Source organism: Marmota monax, unplaced genomic scaffold (assembly GCF_021218885.2).
Source record: "Marmota monax isolate L192 unplaced genomic scaffold, Marmota_monax_Labrador192_F-V1.1 WCK01_AAM20220418_F8-fsc00040, whole genome shotgun sequence".
In the NCBI taxonomy this organism is placed as follows: domain Eukaryota; kingdom Metazoa; phylum Chordata; class Mammalia; order Rodentia; family Sciuridae; genus Marmota; species Marmota monax.
In genome coordinates, this window is record NW_026692782.1 from 2531811 (window position 1) to 2554006 (window position 22196).

Consider the following 22196-nt stretch of genomic DNA (forward strand, 5'->3'; position numbering starts at 1 on the left):
CCCACTATCAGATATTCAATATTAATAATTAGGTATATCTCCAAATAAGCACAGTATCCAATAAGTAATCATCTTCACATAGAGTTATTATTTGTCTAATAGGCCCTTATTTTCTTGCCTACCTGATTTCTCTACCCCTTCTTTATATAACAGAACTCAATTATTTCAAAGAAATTTCTACCCCTCACTACATGCAGTTTTGGTGAAGGCATCAATCAAGATACCCTAGACAACTAAGGAAAATGCACATGACTCAAGTTAGACCAATTAAAACTCTACTTCCTGAATATATAAATCCTAAGATAGAGTGACATAAGGCATTTAGAGCCAATTAATTTTAACAATTTAACCTTCAAAAGGATACAAGCAGTTATTCTATGTTTATTTTCTATAACTCATTATTTGTGTGTGACTTTGGTCAAGTTACTTAATCTTGGTTAACTGAGCCTCAATTTTCTAGTCTGTTAAATAGGGCTAATACTAATACCATCTTTTAGATTCATACACACTCAAAAACTTGGGCATTTGTTAGTTCCTGTTATTAGACATGATCCTGCTGTTTATCTTGCCTCTGGGATCAATGTAATTTTGCTTTTTCCTAGAATAAACCTAGAACCAAAATATATAGGTCCTAATAGTTAAGTGCCCTATTAGAAAGGACCATCTACCAAAATATATATTGCTCACTCTTTCCATTTATGTCCCCATCCTCTTACCTGATGCCTAAGTCTCTTCTAGGATTTATAACTTTGTTCTAAGCATTGACTTCTTCCTAAAGAGGTCCAAAAATAAAACTGATCAAGACTAAAGCTATCATTACTCCATGAGGGGGAAAAAAATGGATATAGGATAGTTCAAGTTACCTAGATCCCAATATCTTAGACTATAAGAAAGTCTGATCTTGGGCAAATTCACTTCCAAACTTAAGAAAAAAATTAAAAATATAATAATCAAAAAATTTCCTCAAGAGCTGACTTCCAGATGCCAGTAACTGCCATCATACTATCTAATTTACTATCTAATTTTACTTCCTACTGGCTGAAAAATATGACAAAAAAAGGCTATAAAAAAAAGATCACTTTTCCTTCTGAGTGGCCTAGTAGAGAAACTCCATGACTTTAATGCACTTTGAGGTTGGAAAGATCAAGAGTCAAATTCCATCTCTGTAAACCAGTACCAATTACTTATTAACTTCTTTGACATACTTTCACTTTGTCATCCATTTCTGTAGTGTGCAGACTAGATCCATATATGTGTGTGTATGTGTGTATACACACACATATAACATATTCAACTGTTTTGACACACTATAATTTACTAAACAAATCTTTAGTATATGGATCTATATGGTAAAATATTTAACATCACATTTGACAGAAAATAGGAGATCAATTAACACAAGCTATTATTTCTGCTCAAATACTTCGATGTTTAAAATTTCACTAGGCTGCATTATATTACTCATGATATTAATCTTAACTGAAAATTTGACAATATGACAGAAAACATTCTCATGAATTTGGACTATAAGTTCTTCAGCTTTACATTAAGCAAAAGTTCCATAATTTCTGATAATTTAATTCTTTATGTTCCATAATTTCTGATAATTTAATTTTTGTCATATGAACACAGAAATAATTTCTTAAAATGCATGATCAATGATCAAGTTTTCCATTAATAGTAGACGTTTTCATAGTTTAAATATTAAAAAGACCGAAATATTTTAGCAATAGGAAAAATTATCCAATGAATGAACTATAATAGGCTTGCAATTTACCTGCAAAAAAAAAAAAAAAATTGTACCAAGAAGACTTTTAGACTTACTTTTCCACACAGAACTTGATAAAATTCAAGAATACCTATAACAGAATCCATTATATACTACCATTTGTAATCTAAACAAAAGAATGTAAATTATTTTTAAAAAGTTTAAAATTATTCATTATTGGCATGCGTGGGGCACTGGGTTCGATCCTCAGCACCACATAAAAATAAAATAAAGATGTTGTGTACACCTAAAACTGAAAAATAAATATTAAAAAAATATTCATTATTCTTTGTAACAATAATTTGTTAATGTGGAAAAAACAAATGATGCTGGGACAATAGACTGTACACATGCTGAAGAATGAAAGTAGAACCCTTCCTTACACAAATACATAAACAATAATTCAAAATGGATGCTAGATCTAAAAATAAGAGCCAAAACTATAAACCCTTAAAAGAAAATGCAAGAACAAATTTTTATGATTTTGGTTAGGTAATGGCCTCAGACATATCACCAAAGTACAAATGACAGCCAGACATAATGTTGAATACCTGTAATCCCAGCTACTCAACAAGCAAGGTGGGAGGATTGTAAATTTGAAACCAGCCTGGCTAACTTAGATCCTGTCTCAAATTTTGAAAAGGGCTGGGGGTATAACTCAGTGCCTGCCTAGCATACATAAGGCCCTGAGTTCACCCCCCAATACCAAAAACAAAACAATTAATTTTTTGGTCCTGAGTGAAATTCTCCATACCACTAAAACAAACAACAACAATAAACCCCACAAATGATGAAGGAAAAGACAGATAAAAGAGAGTAAATCAGAATTAAAATAAGTTCTCCCATGCAGAGGTTGACATTGTTAACTAGCTTGTGTCTTAAAATAACAATAAAAACAACTAGCATTCATTGAGTACTAGTAATTACATATAATAGTTCATTTACTACAACATGCAAGGTAGGTATTATTATCTCTATTTTTCTATTTGAAAAACAAGACAGATAATATTAGAAAATAAGCTCAAGGTCATACTACTAATAAGTAGTGAACAGGGATTCAAACTCAGTTTGTTTCCTAAGTCATTAGCACTATCCAATGGTGCCTAAGAAAATAATTTCAGAGTGGTTCACTTGTATATTTTAAGATATGTGTATACTCTCTTCCCTTGCAGTAGGTTAAGAACTGTTAGCTACTGCCCTCTCCCCAAACACACGTGCCAATGCACTTAGCCTCTGGATGAGTGATATAACCCTACCTTTTACCATCACTATTCCTCCTTGGCCTTTGGTTCCAGGTTCCAACCCACTTTTTCCTATAGCACTTCAAATGTTGCAATAATAGCCATGAGGGTACTTTGTTCCCAGTATTCATATTCCCATGCTTCAGCAGAAATCTTTGACACTAAGGCACCCCCTTTTTATCATCAGGTTGTTCCAGATTCATCTTACGCCACAAGAAGGCTTTACTCCTGGCAGAGGTAACTATCCTTCCAAGTAAATACTTAGAAATTAATTCTCCAACTTTAACAGATATGTACTCAAGTAAAACCAAAGGTTAGTAATGAATGTTTACTCTTACATATAGTGATATTTCATTTTCTATTTTCATTCTTTTTTTAAATACCAGGTACAATCCAATCAATTTTGTGCCCAACACGTTAACCTGTACTATAATGAATGCTAAACTAGAGAAAAACAAGCATTAATTGAAATTATCTGCCCTTGCGCTCTCTCTCTCTCTCTCTCTCTCTCTCTCTCTCTCACACACACACACACACACACACACAAGCTGCTGCATCTTATACTGAGTTCAATAGTAAAGTTCACAGTTACATCAACAGCAGCCTAAGATTCTTCCTAAAGAGGAACACTCAAACAGGCTTCCTTGAAAAGGGAGTTCCAAGTTACTTGGAATATCTTAGACTACCTCTGAGGTCCATCTCCAAAGATGTAAGAATAATAAGACTTGCCATTTAAACTCATAATGTAGATTATTATTGTATAAGAAAACATACACTTTAAAAAATATTGAAGAAAGGAAGCAGAAATCCAACATTCCATATATTCCCTGACAACGGAATTACTTCTGTTTTAGCAGAAAGTCTAGTCTCCTCTCCCTACCGACCCTGCCTCTCAATATACATGAAATGTGCTTTTTTCCTCTCCCTCTGTTAGTTTACTGATAAGAAATGGGCACCCTGGTAAGGGAGGGAAAAGTAGTGTTTTAAGTTGATAATAGAAGCTTTAGAAAGTTACTGGTAATAGAATAATAGACTCTCAAATCAAGGACTAAAATGTAATAGTAAAGCGTAGTGTCCTGCACTTAGTAGGTGGTCAATTAAATGTTGGATGGATAAATGAACAGTATAAATACAGAGAATGCTCTTTAGAATCTGTACAGTCATCCACAGTCATATATAACTAAACTGCAAAGACTATAGCCAACATCAATAAAGCTGACCAAATATATACAACCAGTCAGTAGCAAAGTTGAGCTCATTACCCAATTCAATTCACTACTTTCTTCTCTGTTTTGCCACCAGCTCAAAATAAAAAGCAATATCCTTAGGTAGAGTGGATATTGGGACATATGTACATTTGGAAGCAAATTCAATGTTTATGAAATATCTCTACATATTAGGGTGACCTGGATATTACATGATAAAAATTTTATGAATTTACAAAAGAAACGAAAGTAGATTTATTTTTGACCTAATTTAAGTGGTAAAGGACTACAAAAACTACAAATTAAATGTTATAAAGAACAAAAATGTAAAAAAAATCTGCTTACATTTTTTTGTTTGTTTTTAGTACTGGGGATTGAACCCAGGGGCACTTGACCAATGAACTACATCCCCAGTCTTTATTTTTGAGACAGAGTCTTGATAAGTTACTAAGACTGGCTTGAAACTTTCAATCCTCCAGCCTTAGCTTCCCCAGTCACCATGTTCAGCAACATTTTGAAAGCTTAACAAAAAAAAATATTTCTGATGTATGACAAGCCATAGGATGATATAAAATTAATCACAGTAAAGTGTCAGTTATTTTTAGAAAATAGAGCAGTAAAATAGGTAGTAAAATAGTCAAGATTTTATTGAAGATTTAAAATTCAAATACTATAGACACAATAAAATTTAAGACTATTCTAAAACAATAGTATAAAACAAAGAGTTTTGAACACCAAAATAGAGACTCTTTATTTGTTGTTTTTTAGAACAACTTACAGACATGCAGATGAATTAATTTTTAAGAAGTTTAATTTGCTGGTTGAATAAAAACTTAGGGGTAATAAAAAGGCAACAAGCACTTGAATCCTAAAATCATTTACAAGGAGCCTAAACAATGTCCCTTTGGCAATAAGCATATCTTTTTGGGATTTAAAAATGATGTGCAAAAAATGCTAACTACTAATACTTTCAGGAGGGGAAAAAAAGAACAAAATCATCTATTGTAACAGGAAAAAAAAGGCTAAAAGAGTTTGCTCAGTGGCAAACCTTTCTTTATTACTGCTTCTACTGACTCAACAAAAAAGCAAGTATATTAGTTTTGATACAACAAACCAATCAGGTACCAACATACGAAGCATTCACTCTTGTCATAGCATTTACTTATTCTGTTTTTTCTGCCAAGACATATCCTATCAAATTTCCTTCATACTTGGAAGACGTCTACTTAAATAACACTTGTTAAAAGGAGACTTATCTCTTCCCCCACTAAGTCCCACAGAAAATGCTGTCTCTACTATTCACTAGAAATGTTATTAACTTCCTTAGTTAATTTGTTTCTTTGTTTTCAACTTAGGAAGCCTTCTTATGCCCCTAACCAGCCTTCCCAGGCAGGTCATTACAGATATATACAGTGAGCAGCATATATCCTTAGGATTAGAGGATGAGCCAAATATCTGCATCAAATCCTGACATTTCTTTACCTCAGTTTATCACCTGGAAAATAGAGACTATAATAATACCTACTTCACAAAGTTGTGATAAGGATTAAAATTATTTGATAAATGTGAAGCACATAGAACAGCATATGGCAAGCAGTAATTCCATAAGCATTAGCTATCATTAATATTGCTAGTATTACCACCATCATTCTCCACAGCAACTGGTTAAGCTTTATATATACACAAGAGTTTAATAAATACTATGAATAAAAAATATTCAAGGCATAAATTGATGTGAACATGCTTTATATACAGATATGAAAAATTGTGCTCTATATGTGTAATAAGGATTGTAATGCATTCTACTGTTGTTGTGTATTTAAAAATAATAATAAAATCAATAAAAAAATTTTTTTAAATGCAAAATAGGACTGGGGATGTGGCTCAGTGGTTGAGTGTCCCTGAGTACAATCCCCGATACCAATAAAAAAAAAAAAAGGTCCACATATATGTAGTCAATAAATTTTCAACAAAAAGGCAAAGGCAAGTCAATGAGAAAATGTCTTTTCAACCAAATGTGTAGTAACAAATCTGGCATTCATTTATAAAACTATTTATATAAATAAATAAGAAAAAAAGTTTAAAAAAAAAAACGATTCAAATAAGTTTTAAAGGATTTGTATGGGCCTGGGGGTTTATCTCAGTATTATAATATTGTCTAGCATGTGTTAGGCCAAGTTCAATTCTTAAGACCACCAAAAAAAATATCTCTTCATGGAGTAAATATGGAGGCTCAAGGCCCAAAGATCCATTATAAGGATTTGGTAAAAGAAAGGAATTCAATCCCCAAAACTACTTTAAACTTAATGAACAAAAGAAGAAAGTCAAGAGTACTAAATAAAACTAACAACAGTCCAAACAAATCAATTTTTTTTTTTGGTTTGGTTAGTCCCCTGACAAAAAAGGAAGAGAAAGTGTATGAGGTAGCTTGATTGGTTCTGTATAGGAAATCTACTACCCCCAAAGATGGCTATTTCTAAAATGTAATGTTAATTTCTAATCTATCAATAGCAATCATAGTTTGAAACTACTTATACATCTAGCTTATATATATATATAATTCACTTGGATAGAAGTTTCATTATTTACCATCTCACCTTGAAAACTGGTATAGGCTGGGCACAGTGGCACAAACCTGTAATCTCCGTGACTTGGGAGGCTGAGGCAGGAAGATCACAAGTTCAAGGCCAGCCTCAGCAACTTGGTGAGGCCCTAAGCAATTTAGTGGGACCCTGTCTCAAAATAAAAAATAAAAAGAGTTTGCTCAGTGGCAAAGCATCCTAGCTCAATTCCCAGGGATGACAAGAAAAGAAAAAAGACAAGGAAAGAAAAAACTGGTACAGTACTAGTTTACCCAATAAAGATAAGCCTCAGCTTTAGCATGCAGGTTTTTAGAAAACAAATCCATGTTTAATTTATTGATAATCTTTGCAAATTTATACTTTGATTATCTGTCTCTTCACTCTTTATCAGCCTGAAGATCTGTTTTTAATCATTGCAGTTTTGTCCTCATAGGGAAGTTGATTCATTTTTTTCAAATATTTTTAGTTGTAGATTGACATAATAGCTTTATTTTGTTTCTTTAGGTTTTTTATTTTGTTTTGTTTTGTTTGGTGTGTGTGTGTGTGTGTTGCTAGGGATTGAACCCAGTACCTCACACATGCTAGGCAAGCGCTCTACTACTGAGCCACAACCCCAGTCCTTGATTCATTTTCTTGATTCATGTTAGTTGCCAAACTACACATTACCAGTTCCTTTGTGTTGACCCATGGCTTCAATGAATCATATATTATAGACTACCACCTCTTACCCATAGAAACTAGGACACGATAGTATGCTCTAGGTAATACAGTACAGTCAAACAAAACTCATAACTGACTGATCCACAAGTACATGTTGCTTTCCCAAAAAAAAAGAAGAAAAATTACTTTATATTGATAGGTTCCTCTATGTGAGCTGCCTAGAGTGGGTAGAGTGGGGTCAATTTAGTCCCTAAGCATGATTCTTAAAAGAGTTATTTATGAAAATATAATAGAAATAAAAACCTTTTATTATGGCGATGACCATGCTTTCTCTCACAAATGTTTTGACTTGTTTTTCGTTAATTATATATTTTACAGAGTTTATTAGTAAGTTCTATTAATGCCCATCAGGGTTCACACGTGGAATTTAAATTTCTCAAGCTCAAGCCTTCTAGTTTATCAACATTAATAAGCGGATGTTGTAACAGCACAGAGAAAACTTGCCTGTCTGCTTTTACAGTTGAATTAGCAAATAATGTGACATTTAAACAATCATTATTCATTCACCTTGCTTCCTGTTCAAAGAAATTCTTAACACAAGTGGGAATAGAGCATGGAAATATAGGGTAAAGAAAAATATATCATCACCTCATTATGAATTATAACAGAAAAAAATATCCCTGGGTGGTGAGATTAGCAGAAATTATTTTCTTCTTTATACCTGAAGGTATTTCCTCAAGTGTATTAACATATTTACATATATATTGAAATTTTATAAAGGCAACTCGGAGAAAGCACAATACATGTAAAGTGATCACTACAGAATTTTTCTCAAAATATAAAATAGCAATCTCTTATTAACTACAGAATTCCTCAGGATAAATAATGCTGCAACTGTTCGGAGCCTAAAATAATGTCTAGTACACACAATGCAACCAATAAATATTTGTAGAAAATATCATAAATTCTAGTAGGATTTAAAACTGTTATAAAGATACAAAGTTATTTTAAATAAAGCAGGCTAATATACACAAGAAAATCATGACTTCCTTATTTCTTCATAAATAAAAGTTTGGGTAAAACCATGAAGTAAGTTTATAATGTCATGCAGTAATTCAAACTAATAGGTCTCATAAACAAAGTTATCTAGGTAAGAGATTTTTCTTCTAGAACAACAAATGTCAATCAATTTTTTAAAGTATCAATTTAAAAAAAATGAATAAAAGAGGAATTTAATTAGCATGCAATTAATTTTAAGGAGACAGCGGCAGTGCCTGCCAAAAGATTTACACAAGCACGGGGTGCTTTTCTATTTTATACAAATGCTGTTAAAATTGCAAAGGATAGCAGTAAAGTAAACATGGACCTCTTTAGTAACTCCCAGATGTGTTTTTTTCAGATGTGCAAAAATCACCCTAAATGTGTTTTATTCATACCAAATTTTATAAGATACCTGTGGAAAACAATGTAGTACATGCAAGTTACCTAAATCCATATTAAATGAACAATGTTAATATAAAAATTTGTTCATCTTTATTGCCATTTCTAAATGTTCTAAAATGTAACTAAGAGCTTTTACTATAATTTTACTTTGCAGTAAATCTACATGGCAATTGGCAGAAGCTGAAATTTAGTAGTACACAGACACTTTATTTCTCTGAGTAAATTAAAGGAAACACAAGTTTTCTGAAGGAAGAAAAACATTACTTTTAGGTGGCAACCAATACGACTTTAGCTGTAAAAGCAGCTTAATTCATTTTCATAGTTAAACAGAAAGAGGATTTTCACTCAGAAGATGGAGTCGGAGCCCAATGTGATCTGAAGCAGTACTAATCTGCACAGAGAAAACAATCGGGACGACAACAGAACCGTTCGGGAGACTGCATTTCCCCCCAACAACCCTGGGCAACTAAACAACATACTGCAGCATTTAAAGGACAAACGAGAGAACCTGTTTAAGCTACAGAACCGCCCAGCAGCATGCAAAACATACCAACAGAGGATTCATAGCAAGGGGATGGTATTACCTCTTTTATGTAATTCCCTCAGGGGAATATTGTCTCCTCCCCCGTCATAAGGCAAATAGGGATCAGAAGAAGCATCCATGATTAGAATTTTTAAAAAGAAAAAAAAAAGGAAAAAGAAAAAGAACGCTGCTAGCTTAAAAAGACAGTGGCATTTTTCCCACCCCTGCTGCAGCAGGGAAGGGAGATGCCATATTTGATGAGGGTTTAGAACTGTAGTTCCGACTGGCTGAAGCAACTGGGTTCTTCCACAGCGGATGATGTCATCAAAGGGAAATTATTGCAGCCTGGTTGCTAGTGGCTACAATCTAGCAAGGCTTAGAGGCGGAACAGCCTTCTTAATCAGGTCCTGCTACGTGTGATGATGACTAAGCGCCAACTATAACAGACAAAACTGGTCCAAGAATTTGAAAGTACTCACAATATAACTTCAATAGCTTCGGTTGCAACTGGAGTAAGACAATATAAACATTCTTTCTTTTTAAAATAAACATAAGGAGAACAAAATATTTAATAGACATAAAAAGGAGATTATAGATGAAGACAATGACCCTTTTCATTTCTAATGCAGATGAAAGCGACACTGCAATAATATTGTACACTTTTATAATATAAATGTACTAATTTTATTCAGTAATGTCGTAAGAGTCATAACAATGAAAAAAACTAAAACATACCAAAGGTTTCTCACTTAAAACTTGGTTTTAAGTGTATTCTTGATTGGCTAAAATGTACCACAGTCTTCAACTTAAGATTTAAAAGACTGAATAACTGTAAATTGAGGGATTTATCTCATTTACTAATCCTCTCCAGCAGCTTCTGGTTTCCTTCAAGGAACTAACCAGTAGACATTCTATCTTTGGAGGAGAAAGGAGAAACTTCTTATCAACATACTAAGTAACTTAACTATTGTGTGTGGAAAGTATGCAAAAAAAAAAAAAGGATTTACTAAGCAGGAGATTTTCCTCTCTCTCCTACCTACCCATTTTGTTCCTATCTCACAAAGACTTTGTGCTTCTTAAAAGGCTTGTAGTAGAAAATGTTTCAAAGTACTCCAATTGCCTCTCTGCTAGAAAATTTTATAACATCACAAAATAAGAAATAAAGTTTTATTTAAAACTAATCCAAACAAAACTGATGCTCATTTTCAATCACAGTTCAAAAATTTATAGCTACCTCTAAGATGATTTCTTTAAAATGGAGTATTCTCCTTCTGAAATGCCTATATTTATATAGTGCCAGTAAATTAAAAGGATTGTCCATAGAAAGAATTTCACAGAACTCAGGAAATTTCTAAAAAATTTTGTTTTCTTTAGTATTGAATGAGACAACCATTCCAACTCAACATGAATATATGAAAATTGCAGGTAAGAGAAGGAAAGACAGACTTTAGAAAGCAGTAAAAGAGGAAAGTTCTATCTGACCTTTATAGTACATTTTAGTTATTTGGGGTCTTTTTAAAATTTTTCTTTCAATTTTATAAATGAAACAGGCTTCTAAATTCCAAAAAATATGAACCTTCAGATAAATAGAACTTCTTGAAAAATCCCACTAGAGATTGGGAGACATGGTTCCAGGAAAGGAATATAGACTAGAATTATTGCCACAGGAACATTCCATTTAATCCTGATGCTAACTATTCACATTTATGACAGGAAATAAAGTGATAGAATCCCCTATGTTTTTCAAATTTTCTTGGAAACAGTTTTTTGTTTTGTTTGGACCAGGAAATCTTTGACAGAGTTAATTTTACTAAATTACCACAATATAAATTTGGTCATTTGTGGTTCTTTGGTGTGTGTTTTTTTACCATAAAAATTTCTAAAAAGATATTCTATGGACATCTGTAAATGATTTCTTTTTTTTTTTATGACATTATTTACATTCTTACATGACTTTACATAAAATGGAAAACCTACCTACAAGTTTTCCTGGTATTGGTAGGTACTATCCAAACTTGTTTTTCCTGATCTACAACTTGGTCATAAAGAATGAAAATGACAGCTAGTACTAACTAAAAAGAGAATATTCTTCCTGTAAAAACTATTGACAATGACATATAAGTACAAGTTTTGCAAATATATTTATTTTTAAAGATAAAAAATCATGTGTACGTGTGATATAGATAATTGTACTTGTATTTGTATAGTTAATTTTTAAAAAAATTTTTTAGTTGTAGTTGGACACAATACCTTTATTTTATGTATTTATTATGTGGTGCTGAGGATCAAATCCAGCACCTTACACGTGCTAGGCAAGTAATCTAGCCCTGAGCCACAACCCCAGCCCCCAGAGTTAATTTTTTAATGAGGCAAGCAAACCTCATAATTGTTATCATGAGGAATGAGGAAGAAGTAGGCAGGTGGGGTTGCATTCAGTGTTTAAATAATTCCACATCACTTTAATTTTGTAAAACAAAATATATTACTTTGTAACAGTAAGTGTGAAATTTTTAAAAATTCCATGAGTTAGCAAATTTCCCATGCTTATGGGGTCCATAATATCACTTTCTCTCAGAGTAAAAGAATCATGACTTAGATTAAAATGTGTTCCAGTCACACTTTAGAAAAGTACAAGGTACACTGGAAGGTGTGGCAAACAGGACTTTGATACAGAGTAGATATGACCCAGGATAACAGAATTACAATAAAGTGAGGTTAAAGCAGGAGAGCAGATGACAAATTCATGAAGTTTTGTGCTAGCTTGGGGGAAATGCTCAGGATTAATACTGAAAAATCCAAAACACTGAAATGGTAGCACATGTAGGACTTAAAAATTCAGAAGAAGGGACTGAGGTTGTGGCTCAGTGGTACAGCGCTCACCTAGTGCGTGCCGGTCACTGGGTTCCATCCTCAGCACCCCAGAAAAATAAAATAAAGGTATTGTGTCCAAGTACAACTAAAACAAAATATTTAAAAAGATTTTAAGAAAGGATATTTCTATCTTCAAAAGACTCTAGATTCTAACCTCAACTAGACATGGGATTCTTCATAAACCACAACCTCTCCAGGATGTGTTACCATTATCTCAAAACCAGGGGGGTAAGGATAGATGACAAGAGCATCATAATGCTTTAAGCTCCTTATAATTCTAAAGATTCAAGAAATATACCACTTAGTTTTAAGAGATATTTATATTTAAAAATATGTTTTCCTTTTATTTTTTAAATTTTTTTTAGATGTTGATGAACCTTTATTTTATTCATTTATTTATATGCGGTGCTGACAATTGAACCCAATGCCTCACACATGCTAGGCAAGTGCTCTACCACGGAGCCACAACCCTAGCCCTTCTCTTTCCTTTTAGATCTAACTATCAATTTGCAGAAAATACAGGGACAGAGAAACATATTAAATGACAGCCCAAAAAATGCAATAAGGAAAATTGAACGTAGGAACAAATAAGTAGTGAGAGAAAAGGGTAGGGAACTTATAAAGTTTAGAAATAAAACAAACAAACAAAAAGACTGAAAGATATATCTATTTTAATGTATAATTTTTAGTGCAACAATTGGAGAATTGTGAAACATTTGATTTTAAGGAACCATTTCTATTTTAGATAATAGTTTTTAAAAGAACCTTGATCTTTTACAAGCACATAATGAAATATATATGTGCATATATCCACTTATATGAAATACTTCAGATTTATTTTAAAATAAGAATAGAGATGAAACAAAATTGGCATGAATTATTATTTAAGCTAAGTAATGAAGATAAGAAGGTACAACACTACTCATCTCTATACTTTAAGATTTTCTATAGTGAAAATATTTAAATGGTTTTATAAATTAAAAGCACTTATATGAGATAAATGTTAATTTAAAAAATTATATCTTTCACTTCTAAAACTAAAATCTTCACTGGAAGCAGCAGGTGAAATCCCACAGATCACAATGGTAAGTGGGTGCTGCAGATTTATATCTGCACACATAATGTGGCATTATACTTTAACCTGCGTTGTCAAGTCCTCTTTCCTAAGAAAAAGATCTGAAAACTTAAAAAGTTGGTGGTTGGGGGGAGAGACAAAGCAAAACCTTCAAGGAAGAAAATCAATGCAAACTACACATGTAGCTACAAAGTTATTATAGCATGAAAGAAAGAACAGTTAAGAATCCTGAAAATAGACAAACCAAAAAATAAATTTTAAAATAAAACATAGTTTTAGGAACTGGAGATATAGCTCGGTGGTAAAGCATATGCACAAGGACCGAGGTTAAATTCCAGCATCAAAAAGAAAAAAGTTTTGCAATATTCATACCTCATACACATAAATGATTTTAATTCTTTTTTTTTTTTAATATTTATTTTGTAGTTTTCGGTGGACACAACATCTTTGTTTGTATGTGGTGCTGAGGATCGAACCCGGGCCGCACGCATGCCAGGCGAGCGCGCTACCGCTTGAGCCACATCCCCAGCCCTGATTTTAATTCTTAACATGGCTGTCTGGTATCAGAGGATTAAAAACAAAGTTTTCTTTCATAAACATCACATAAAAATCACTTTTTCAAAATTAGAACCAAAAAAATAGTTATTTTTTATACCTAAACAATTCATTTTCAAGGAATTTGTCAAATATACTCACACATAAACTCAAGCTGGTTCAAGGACTAAGCAAAAGAAGAACGAAGAATTCTAATTTTTAGAAATATTTCAACCCACATACCAATATTTACATTAAGTGTAAATGAAATAAATGCTCCAATTAAATGATAAATACATTTAACCCGGAATTTTAAAATCCAACTATGTGATTATGTCTCAACTAAAACATGTAAGCAAAAAGTAGAAGGATTTCTAAAAAAGTATAACATGCAAACATTAATTCAAAGAAAATCAGGGAGTAATATCAAAGTAAACATTAAGGGGGAAAGTGTAAGTGGAAATTTTAAAAATCATTTAAAAAATAAAAATCATTCCATTCACAAAGAAGATATAACTTACTATCATGAGCTCAAAGTATATAAAGCAAAAACAGACAAAATGACAAGTATCAGTAGGCAAATCTATAAATACAGTGAAAAGTCTCAACACCTCACTAGCAAATACTAAATTTTGAAACAAGGAGAAAAATCAGAAAGGAAAAACAGATGATTTCATAAGACTGTAACAAACTTTACCCAATGGGTATTAGAAAACACCATAACCAAAAAAAAAAAAAAAAAAAACCATACACATTCATTCTCTTTCTCATAGCAGATAGGAAACATTTATAAAAATTGGCCTTTTTCCTGAGCCACCATGCAAGCTGAAAAAAAATTTCAATTTATTGAAATTATACAATGTATATTCTCTCACCACAGCATAATAATATTATAAATCAATTAAAAACTTAACCAGCCAGCTGCAGTGGCCCACTCCTTGTCAATTCCAGCTACGTGGGAGGTCAAGGAAGAAAGATTTCAAGTTCAAGGACAGCCTGGGTAACTTAGTGAAACCATGTATTAAAAATAAAATAAAATTTTTAAAAGAGCTGGGGATATAGGTTGGTGGTGATTGCCTAGCATGCTCAAGGCCCTGGTTTCAATCTATACAAATAACCAGAAACTCTTCATCAGTTTGGAAATTATTAACTGCACTTGTAAGTCATCGATAGGTCAAAATATATATTGTTATACAAATTTGAAATGTTTTTAAATTAGTGATAATGATAATAAAGGTTTATGCCATAAAAAATAAAACAGTATCTAGAGGGCAACTTATAGCTTTAATAAATTTACCAGAAAAGAATGCTTAAAACTTAGAAGCTAACCAAGAAATTAGAAAAAAAAATCATCAAAATAAACCCAAAGAAAGTAGAACAAAATAAGATTAGAAATTAATGAACCAAACAGGTATATAATAGAAAAATAAAGGCAAACTGATTTATTGAAAAGACTAATGAAAAATCTACAGTGCAGATGAATGAGGGAAGGAAGAGAGTAGAGAGATGGGAAGGCAAAGGAAGAGGGAAAAGGGAAAGGAGGGGTGGTGGAGGGAGAAGGGAGGAATTAGAATCAGCAGTACAAGAAGACATAAATAAAAATTATTGGGACAAAAAAATAAACTAATAGTATAGAATAGGGAGTATAGAAATAGATCATCTTATATTCGGGTCCTTCATATAGATCAGAGGTAACACTGTACAAGACTGGAAAAAAAATATTTTCTCAGTAATTGATAAAAGGATAACTGTCCATATATATACCAAAAAAAATTAAATACACCCTCACACACACACACCCCACACACAAATACATTAAGATGATTATTGACCTAAACATACAATGCAAATAAAGCTCTTACAAAATAATATAGGAAAACATCTTCATGACTTTAGGATATGAATATCTTTTTCTTAATTAAAACAAAAGTGGTAGGCAGAAGGTCACATGCCTGTAATCCCCTTGATTTGGGAGGCTGAGGCAGAAGGATCACAAGTTCAAGGACAGCCTCAGCAAGACCCCATATCAAAATGAAAAAAAATAATAAAAAGGAATTGGGAGGTAGCTCAGCAATAAAGCATTCCTGTGTTCAACCCCAGGTACCAAAAACCAACAACAAAAACAATAACAACAAAGCAAGTGATTAATACATAAGACCACATTACAATTAAGAACATCTGTTCATAATACGTCCATTATCAGGGTAAAGTGCAATCCACAACACAGAAGATCATTTACAGCACCATTACTCAATAAAAAGTCTGGGTCTATAAAACAAAGAAGTACAAATCTTTAAAGATACACATTTCAACAGAAAATGGGCAAATGTCCTCTTAGATAGGATTTCTAAATAGCTAGTAAGCAAAGATATTCAACTTCTTTGGCTACCAAGAACATGCAAATTAAAACCACAATTAGAATCCATGATAAATTAGGCATCTGACAATATTGAGTAGTTGGTGAATATAGAGCAATAAACACTTTCATACATTCTTAGTCTAAGTGAATACTAGAATACGACAATGGAAAACAATCTATGACCCAATTAGGTCTCACCTAGGACAAATGACACCCTAACACACATACACACACACTCCATTTACTTAATTTTAGTTAGCTTTCTTTGGACCTTTTTAATTTTTGCACTTATACTCCAGGATACATGCATAATTTACAAAGTAGCGTTGCTTGTAACTACCAAAAACTGTTAAGAACTTGAAGATATATCAAAAATAAAATGAATGAGCAAACTGTAGCATATTCATTTAAAAATGATACAATTTAGAACAAAATCATAGATGGCAATACTTGCATATGATTCTTAAAAACTACATTGCATAAAAGCAAGAAACAAAGGCATATACATCAAATGATTCCATCTATTTAAGCTTCAAAACCTGGTAATATTAAATTACATTCTTTTAAGATGCACAGATGATCAAATCATAAAGTAAAGCAATAAAGTGATTTACAAAGAGAAAACTACCTCTAGAAGAAAAGGAAGGTATCATGATCAAGGAGGCACACGCAGGAAACTTTTGGAATATGGCTATGCTTTATTACCTGGGAGGGCTGCAGAGATGCTTGTTTTATGAAACTGTAAAATTGTGTTCTATGGATTTTCTGATGTGTGTTATGTCACAATTCAAGTCTTAAGAGTTAGAAACTTCTCCCTCTCCTCTTTTTATTTTTCCTTTAGCTTAATCTTTTATTTTGGAGCCAGTAATAATCTTATTCTTAAACAGTATATGTAATCTAAGTCTCAATCAGTTGCAGGTAACAAGATTCATCGAGTATCTACGCTGACTTTAAATTTCTTCTAAACACTTCTTCTAAGAAATTTCCTCTAAGTGGTAACTTTTTCAAGGACAGTTCTTAGGTACTGTCTTATGTAATAGCATACACGCACCAAAAAAAGAAGTTAATTCATTACATCATTACATTCAAGGGAGACAGGCAGAGTGTACAAAACACACAGACACACACACACACACACACACACACACTATCTTCATTTACTTAATTTTAGTTAGCTTTCTTTGGACCTTTTTAATTTTTTTTCCAGAGTAATGGGAATAACTGCAGATAATATTTGAGGTACAAATCATCAGGTTCTGCATAGTCTTAATAAAAATTAAGCTCACTTCTTTCCAATGACTTCAAATGATACTCCACAGTAGTTGATTAGCTTACCACTGCAATCTTTGGCTGATTTTATGAAAGCACCAGTTTATCAATATTAAGTCTCATTATCTTTTTCCTAGTGCTTTTGAAACATCCTGAATCACAACATTTCATAAGCTTAGTATGGGTTAATTTTCCCTAAATGCATTACCTTACTCATATAAGCACACAACTTTGGGCAGTCCCCTACTTCTACATATATTAAGCAGGTTAAGTAGGCTGCTCGCTGAAGCAGTATGGAGATGCAGGTGCAGGAAATGTTTATAAGGTAGTTGGCAATAGAATGTGAAGGGTATCAAATGTATGAAGAACACAGCCTTGCTTAGAACAAGTATCAGATGAACTTTGGAATTATTTCTAAAAATAACCCTGGGTAAACCATGTGAAATAGTTTTGACCTTTTCCCAACAGCCAGCCATTAAATGGTAGCAGTGGTGTTTGTTAACTTCATTTTATGAATTTCTAAAACACCCTTTACTAAAGATTCACAGTGTATTGATTTCATACTTTCTAAAAGAGTTTGTTGTCAAATTCGAGTTTAAAATCTGACATGTAGCCAAATATCTCATTCATTAGAACATACAACCAATGTTATCCATAGATGCCAAATAAAACAATACAACTAAAATCATCTTGTCATCTACTGAAGACAAAACATAATCTTTAAAACACTGGAGGCAAAATCAAATTACTCTAACTCAGAATCCCTTTCTTGGATACCATAACTTTACACTATCAGATTTTTTTTTTTTTTGCTTATAAATCCACATACAAGAATATTATGTTTACTAAAAAGCTACTCTTGGATTATTTTATTAGCACTTTAAACTGAAATGATATCAAAGAGCTTCCTTATTCATAGAAAGCAATCAACTCCAGTAGTCTTAGGAACATTTGAACTTTTATCTTTAGCAATAATTCTACCATCAATTTTCAAAACACTGAACATCACTGTCTCTCTTCAGAATTATTACTTTTACCTCCATAGTCTCAGCGATTCCTCATTACTCTCAGAAAAAAAGTCCAAAACTTTAATTTACATGATTTGGACCTTGTTTAATTCCCTCTTCAGCCTCAATCCTTTCCTTTCTAATTCCCATTCTCTGCACTCCAGCCACCTTTCTCTCAAGTTTCAAACTTGTTCGTACCTGAGTGCCTTCTCTCAAGCTGTTCCCTGTGCCTGCAAACTGCACTCTATAGACCCAGGTCCCAGCGCCTCCATTCACTGCCTCCCTCATTCACCTGTGTGAATTGTACTCATTTTTCAGTCCTCACCTTAAATAATCATATCTTAGGTTCCCCCACTTACTTGTTCTCACATTAAATATCTTACTATATCACAATAATTGTAATATTATAATTTTGGGGAGCGGGGGGATTATTTATATATTTTAATGGTTTTCTCTCATTACAGTGTAAGCTCCCTAACACAAAGACCCATATCATTCTTCTTCACTGCTCTCTCCCAAGCACTTATCCTGTTGTCTGGCCCATAAAGTAACCTAATAATTACTGTTGACTGGAATATGCATAAAGTTTAAAAAAAAACTGGTTACCCCTGCATGGCAGGATTGTCTTCTACCTTATATTTTTCTTTATCACCAATATTTTCTATAATAAGCACATTTTGCTCTTATTATATAAAAGTGAACTCCATTTTTAAAATGAACTTTAGATTTCAAAATGAACTTTAGATTTCAAAAAGTTGCACAGGTAGTACAGAAAGATCCTGAATATCTACTGATTTTCCCCAATTATTAACATCTTATATTTCCATGGCACATTGTCAAAATACTAATGGTGGAATATAATTATTATGTAAACCCTAGACTTTACCTGGATTTCAGCAGCTTTTCTCTTTTTTTAAATTTTGTTATATATAACAGCAGAATACATTACAATTCATATTATACATATAGAACACAATTTTTCATATCTCTGGTTGTACACAAAGTAGAGTCACATCCTTCGTGTCTTCATACATGTACTTAGGGTAACGATGACCACTGCATTCCACCGTCTTTCCTACCCTTAGCAGCATTTCTCTTAATGTTCCTTGTCTTCCAGGCTCAAATCCAGGTTGCCACAATGTACTTAGCATGATATCATGTCTTTCTAAACTCCTTGGTCTTTGATGTTTTACAGGCTGCATTCTTTCTGGAAGCCTCAAGAAAAAAATGGTTTCCTTGCTTTTTCCAGCTACCAGAGGTTTGACTCACTGTATTTGCCTGGTATAACTTTAATCACTCATTTCCTTCACCATGTCTACCACTAACACTGATCCTCCTGCCTCTCTCTTTGAAGGCCTATGTGATTACATTAGTTCTACCCATACAATCCATGTAATCTCCCCATCTCAAAACTTTGATTTAATCACAAGGAAGTGCTTTTTTATCTCGTACAGTAACATATTTAGAGGTGCCAGGAATTAGAGTGTGGAAGGAGTCATTATTCAGCCAACCACAACATTCTTTGTCTTTTTCATGACCTTTGCAATTATGGTACAAAAACAATAGTGGCTAAAACAGCTGTCATCTAGCACAACTCAAAGCAGAGGCATCAGAATGTCTAGAAGTCATATTTTTCACCATGATGTACTTGCCAAAAAAAAAAAGCAAAAGTCAGTTTCTCTTCCAAATGACCTGGGTAAAATTGTAAATAATATTCATTTTATTAAGTCATAACTCTTAAGGATACTACCTTTTTAACAGTCTATGTGACAAAATAGAAAGAATACATATAGCACTTTTGTTCATACTGTTGTATAATGATTCCATGTTAACTAAAAGCACTTGTATGAATGTTTGAGTTGTGAGCAAACTTTTTTCAGGGAACACCAGTTATTGTTTGTTCTGTGTCTTGTTTTGTTTTGTTTGAGACAGTGTCTTCCTCTGTTGACCAGGCTGGCCTCAGAATTGAAATCCTCCTGCCTTAGCCTCCCAAACAGCTGGAATTATAGGTTTGTGTCACAGTTTACCATTTTTATTGAAAGAAATGAAAACTAAGAGAAATGCTGCTAGGAGTAGCTAACTATAGCTGTTTAGACCTAGAGACCTGGCAGACATTTTCTCAGCATATATAAAATGAGCCTGTCTCTTCAAGTAAAATATCTGACAGTATTTGTTGTCGATAACAAAATTCAAGCTTTCAAGCAAAAATTTAATTTTAGAAACTTACATTTACCACTGTAAGTCAAACATCTTCCCAGTAGTTACAGACTTTTCTGATGGGATTGGTGATGATAATAATAAAAAAAAAAGAAAGTGACTTCTTGATTTTGTGAAATGAAATAGTGAACACTAGCAAGATCTGCATAGATCAGTCATCGCAGGTTGACTTGTGTTCCCCCAAAATTCGTATCTTAAAGTCCTAGCCCCCATGTCTCAGGAAGTGACTGTACTTGGGGATAAGGTCCAAATGAACTCTTCAAAGAGATAATTAAGGTAAATAAGATCATTATGGTGGGTACAAATCCAATATGATTAGCCTCTTTAGAAAAAAAGATTAGGATACAGATACACACGTATGAAAAACCATGTGAAGACATAGAGAGTAGATGGTTATCTATAAACTAAGGAAAGGCCTCAGAAGAAACCAACCCCTGACAACTCCAGAAGAGAAAGTAAATATGTGATTTAAATGAAAGAAAATAAATATGCAGTTTAAAGCTACTCAGCCTGTGGTTCTTTGTTATATAAGCCTTAGAGAAACTAATATATCAAAGAATCACTTTTCCAAATGACTAATGCATATTATAAAGTCATGAATGGGTAATAGGATCCTTTAAAAGTGAAAGATGAGCCAATGGATTTTAATTTAACAGAACACAAAATGTTCATTAATGGGGTTTCCACATTGCAATTAACCTTTAAGAAATTTTCACTTGTCAAGTTCTGGTATCATTTCAAAGAAGAATATTCACAACAGTCTGGAAAGCTATTAAATTATTTCTTCCAACTTTATATTTACAAAAGGTTGGGTTTTATTATCCTTTTTTGTAATTTCAACCAAAACATTATAAGAGATTAAAGAACATATCTAGCTATCTTCTATTAAACCAGGCATTAGAGATTAACCCCACAAGTACCAGGTACTAGTGATGGAACCCAGGGCCTCACATAGGCTAGACAGGCACTCAACCACAGAGCTGCTCCCCAGTCCTCCCCAGTCCTGGGCACACTTTGCAAGAGGTAAAACAATGCCATTCTTTCCATAAGTTTATTTTTATTTTGGAAAATATGTTTTTTATTTAAACCTTATTAATGTTAGGGGATTTGCTTGTTGTGTTTGTTTATTGAAGGGCTTCCTGGGGCCCCATGCAGGCTAGGCAAGAACTTTCACTGAGTTATATCCCCAGCCCTACTGTTATTATTTTTTTTAAATATCTTTATTTTATTTTTATGTGGTGCTGAGATTCAAACCCAGGGCCTCACACGTGCTAAGCAAGCAGTCTACTACTAAGCCATATCCCCAGCCCCCTACTGTTATTTTTAATTGAATTAAATGTTTTTAAATTCTTCTGATTTAGTTTCTAATATGGTAAACACTGATCATTATAACCTACACTTTTAAAAAGCTCTTAGGGGGCCTCAATAGTAAAAAGGGAGTT

General features: G+C 32.9%; 1 protein-coding gene across 5 annotated transcripts in view; it reads right to left on the reverse strand.

Annotated features, from left to right (window-relative positions):
* Positions 1 to 22196, reverse strand: part of Clcn3 (chloride voltage-gated channel 3) — an 81252-nt gene that overhangs the window by 41887 nt on the left and 17169 nt on the right. The window contains exon 1 of one of the 5 annotated variants that reach the window (XM_046447736.2): positions 9484 to 9839. The exons of 2 other annotated variants lie outside the window; for them this stretch is intronic. In XM_046447736.2, the coding sequence (XP_046303692.1) occupies positions 9484 to 9562 (79 nt within the window). In that variant the 5' untranslated portion in view covers positions 9563 to 9839. Of the gene's footprint in view, positions 1 to 6811; positions 6963 to 9483; positions 9840 to 22196 lie in introns of those variants that run through there. 2 more of the 5 variants (XM_046447738.2, XM_058580362.1) reach the window with 2 other exon arrangements.